Genomic DNA, 3,628 nt, shown 5'->3' on the forward strand with positions numbered 1-3,628 from the left:
CAGTCACAAACCTTTAGTTTCAAAATTTCCAGGTTTGCACTCAGGCCCAGTTCATACTAGAGCTGGGACTAGTAGAGAGACGAGGTCTCCAGTTGCAGTGGGAACTGGGCTGGAAAGGGGCCGCATGAGGAGAGCGTGGGCTGGAATAAGAATCACCCCCTAAGAAGCTTCTCATCTTAGAAACTGAGGGTCCCCTGTGGTCTGACTCAGCCTCAGCCAACTAAAGGGCTTTATCCAGACATATCCCTGCTTTGATTTATTTGGGTTGTCACGCCTCTGGCTGACGGACACAGCTTAAATTAGAATATGGTTTATTTTCATGGAGGCTTTTCCAGTTATTCTGAATTAAGAATTTCTCATTCTAGAGACAAAGGATTCTGTTCTCCTGCCAGCACTCAATACCTTAAGCAACTGTGTGCCCTTTTCTGACTGGTGAAGACAGACATCTGTGGTAGACTTCAACATTTAAAAAATAATTCAGTAGGGTCCCAGAGACCAGCTGAATTAGATGTCCATAGCAAAAATCATGCACTTTGATAGGGCAATACAGGAAGCTTAAGGTGTACACTAGAAACTGCAGAGTTTTACTGTTCATGCACAGTGAGTCCATGAATTTCTACTTCTCTCTGAAGCACCAAACTAAAAATAAAGTACTTTTGTGCACTCCTAGAAGTTGGATGATGAACTCTGAGACCAGATGCAAAGTAAAGGTGGAGGCAGAAATTGGTACCTCTTGTTTGGATGGTCACACAATGGCTGGTGCATGGTGGCACATAATGGGGAACACTGGTTCTGAACTGGCCTCCAATTAAGAAAGCAAGAATCTGCATCCCAGCTCCTATATTCCAAGTAGATAGAGTAACTATCAGGTTGTAGCAGGGCACAAACAAGCAAGAATATACAATTTTTTAAAAAGACAATAAAATAAATAAAAAAAAAAGCTTCTAAAATACATTAGCAACAAAAGGAGAAGAAAGGAGAATCTCCATTTTTCATTGGATGTTGGGGGAAATGTAGTTTTAATAGGAAGGGGTTTAACAGATTGAACAGGAATAGGAAGAGTCAGTGATGGGGAGGCCTCCACGTTCCCTCGCAGCTTCTGTCCCTCGCAGCACAGGCAGCAGGGCATGTTTTCCATTGGACACCCGCTTTCCTGGTGCCCAACCGAGTCTTGAGGGCGGTGCTGAACGTGGAGCACGGTGCGCTGCTCTTAGGGGACTGATGGCAGTGCCTGGGGCTCTGCCAGCGACCCTGCAGGCAAGCCCCAGTGGTGGCGCAGCTTCTTCTCTCGTATGTGCATCTCCAGGAACTCCCTCACGTCCTCATGCAGGAACAGGGCTTCCGGTGAACAGAAGTAGGAGGGGGCAGGACGGGAGTGCAGCAGCGTGGGAGCCGTGCGGCGTGCCATTCTGTACGTGTACCTCCTGTGGGACTGCTGCACCATGGTGGGGAGAGCTCCCAGCTTGGTCTCTAGGGACTTCCTCAGGGTGTGCATCCACAGGAGCTTCCAGAAGCCCAGTCCTTGCTCCAGCCTTGCCACGGGACAAGGATCTGCACCAGCGGGCAGGCTGCCATCCTTGTGAGCTGCATCAGAGCCTGTGGTGGGGGACAAGCCGGCGTCGTGGCGCGCAGGCGCCATCTCGACGAACTCCTCGGCCTGTCTGAGAGGCCCAGCATCGCAGGGAAGTGTGGCTACCCCCTGGGTGTTCAGCGCTGTATGCTGGGGAAAGAGTCTCCTCTGCTTTCTCTTCTGCAGCACTGGCTGCCACCAGGACCTGAGGGATGTTCTCTTGGCTGGGCGGAATGAGCTGGCCATGGCCCCATGCCAGCAGGAGTCGCTGGAGTCCCGAGAGGAGGAGGAGTACGGACAGCAGGAGGGTCTTGCCTGCCTGGCAAGGAGCCGCTGCTGCCTCTCCTTGACAGCCTGGTCGCAGCGCCCGCAGTCCAGATCATAGCAGAGCAGCGTGCCCATGGGTCTGCTGCCCACCCAGAGCAGGCTGCTCCTACAGCTGTGCGGCGCCTCAGCATCTGCAAGAGATGGGGGACGCGGAGCGCCGTGAGCAAGTGTCTGTGGGGATGGGCCCTGCGCCTGGGCCAGGTGGCCAGCTGGCCTCTGAAGGTGGGTCCCGGCTGCCCCTGGCTCGGATGCGGCCCAGCCCTGGCCAGCAGCGGGGTCCTAGGGTACCTCAGCACCTGCAGGAGCCAGCGCCAGGGCCGAGGAGAGCTGTACCTGAGTTGTCCGTCTTCCTGCGCCTTCCCCTGCCTCGGCTCCCGGCACAGACCTGCTGGCAGAGAGCAGCCCCCCAGTGAGCCTGGCCCCGGCTAAGCCCACCGAGAGGCCTCGTGTCCCGTTCTGCGGGGCACTGGGATTCCCCCAAGCCCCCAGCCCCTCTGCCCTGCCAGGCTTCCTGAGAAGGGCTGGCCTGGAGCCTCCCTCCTACCTGGCGCCGTTTGCCTGAGGTGCTGCGGCAGCAGTGCAGGGTGGCCCAGGCCACCAGGAGCAGGACAAGGCCGGGGCCGAGGCAGAAGCAGCCGTGCAGTGCCAGCCCCAGTGCATCCAGCATGCTGGGACCAGAGACAAGCATCTGTGCCATCCTCTGGAGATGCCTCTCCGTGTGACACTGGCCTCGGTGGCTGCCGAGGGGGATAAGGGCAGGAGTGAGACTGTGAGGTCGCTGCCAGCTCTGTGACACCACTGAGCGCATCAGAGAGCCCAGGCGCAGGGCACAGACGCGGGACCAGAGAGGGGCATCCAGCAGGGCCAGGGGCTGGGGGCTCAGCAGGGAGCCCCTGGGCAGGAGGCTGGGGTAGGCCAGGCCATGCTGGCTGGGGAGAGACATTCGTGGCTGTCAGGAGAGGACAGTAAGACTGAGGAAGCAGTGCATTTCACGGGCCTGAAGGTTCCTGGAGCCTCAAGGTAGTAGAGTAAAACACTTCCTCAGACTGAAGCACCTCTCTACCTGGCAATACCTACTCCTGACTTTGATAGTGCTACTTTTCCTGGCCATGGCTGGGAGGTTCTGGTGAGTTTATGGCGGTTGCTTGACCGGTGGCTTATTGCTATAGTTTTGCCTTTGCCTTTTTGGCTGTGGTTGACAATATTGAAGGATTTCTTCAGAGAGGGTTGTGGTGGCATGAGTCTCAGGGAACAACATCCCCGGTGTGCAAGTACCTTCACAGCTGCATTCCAGGGCTTCAGAAGCATTGTTTCCACCTAGCCATATGTACCCTTTTGCAACAGCTTGACTACAAGAGTACTCTGATGTTCTATTCAAAACCCAAAGTATTGTGCGAGTACAAGAATATTTCCCATTCATTCATTGTTTTCTGTCCATACCAGCCCATTTAGATTCCTAAAGTAGTGTTTTTGTCAATGAAAATTTTCTGGTTGAAATTATTATCAGTTCTAGTGAGGTTGCAATTGGTCTGGATGCCAAGGAAATCATGTGCACATCCTGTCCCTCCCCTTTTCTCTGTGCCAATGGGTGTTTACCTTTGAATTTGTGTAAAGCTAGGGTGGCCTGTCTCCTAAAAGGAGGAATGTGAGAATGGCCTAAAAGCCCTCTTGTTATGTTTTGTAGCTATGCATCCAGGTTCAAGGGAATTGCTGCCAATGAAAGCTTCCTCG

At 54.3% G+C, this 3,628-nt stretch overlaps 1 protein-coding gene across 1 annotated transcript; it reads right to left on the reverse strand.

Moving 5' to 3' along the window:
• Window positions 1-984: 984 nt before the first annotated feature.
• On the reverse strand, window positions 985-2,497 carry LOC121068428. The gene is made up of 3 exons (XM_040553609.1): window positions 2,442-2,497; window positions 2,231-2,282; window positions 985-2,028 (listed from the first exon to the last, which is right to left on the reverse strand). Exon 3 carries the CDS (start codon window positions 1,970-1,972, stop codon window positions 1,211-1,213), a length of 762 nt encoding a protein of 253 aa, XP_040409543.1. The 5' UTR covers window positions 1,973-2,028; window positions 2,231-2,282; window positions 2,442-2,497; the 3' UTR covers window positions 985-1,210.
• Window positions 2,498-3,628: the final 1,131 nt, after the last annotated feature.

The sequence above is a fragment of the Cygnus olor genome, chromosome 3 (assembly GCF_009769625.2).
Source record: "Cygnus olor isolate bCygOlo1 chromosome 3, bCygOlo1.pri.v2, whole genome shotgun sequence".
Classification (NCBI taxonomy): Eukaryota; Metazoa; Chordata; class Aves; order Anseriformes; family Anatidae; genus Cygnus; species Cygnus olor.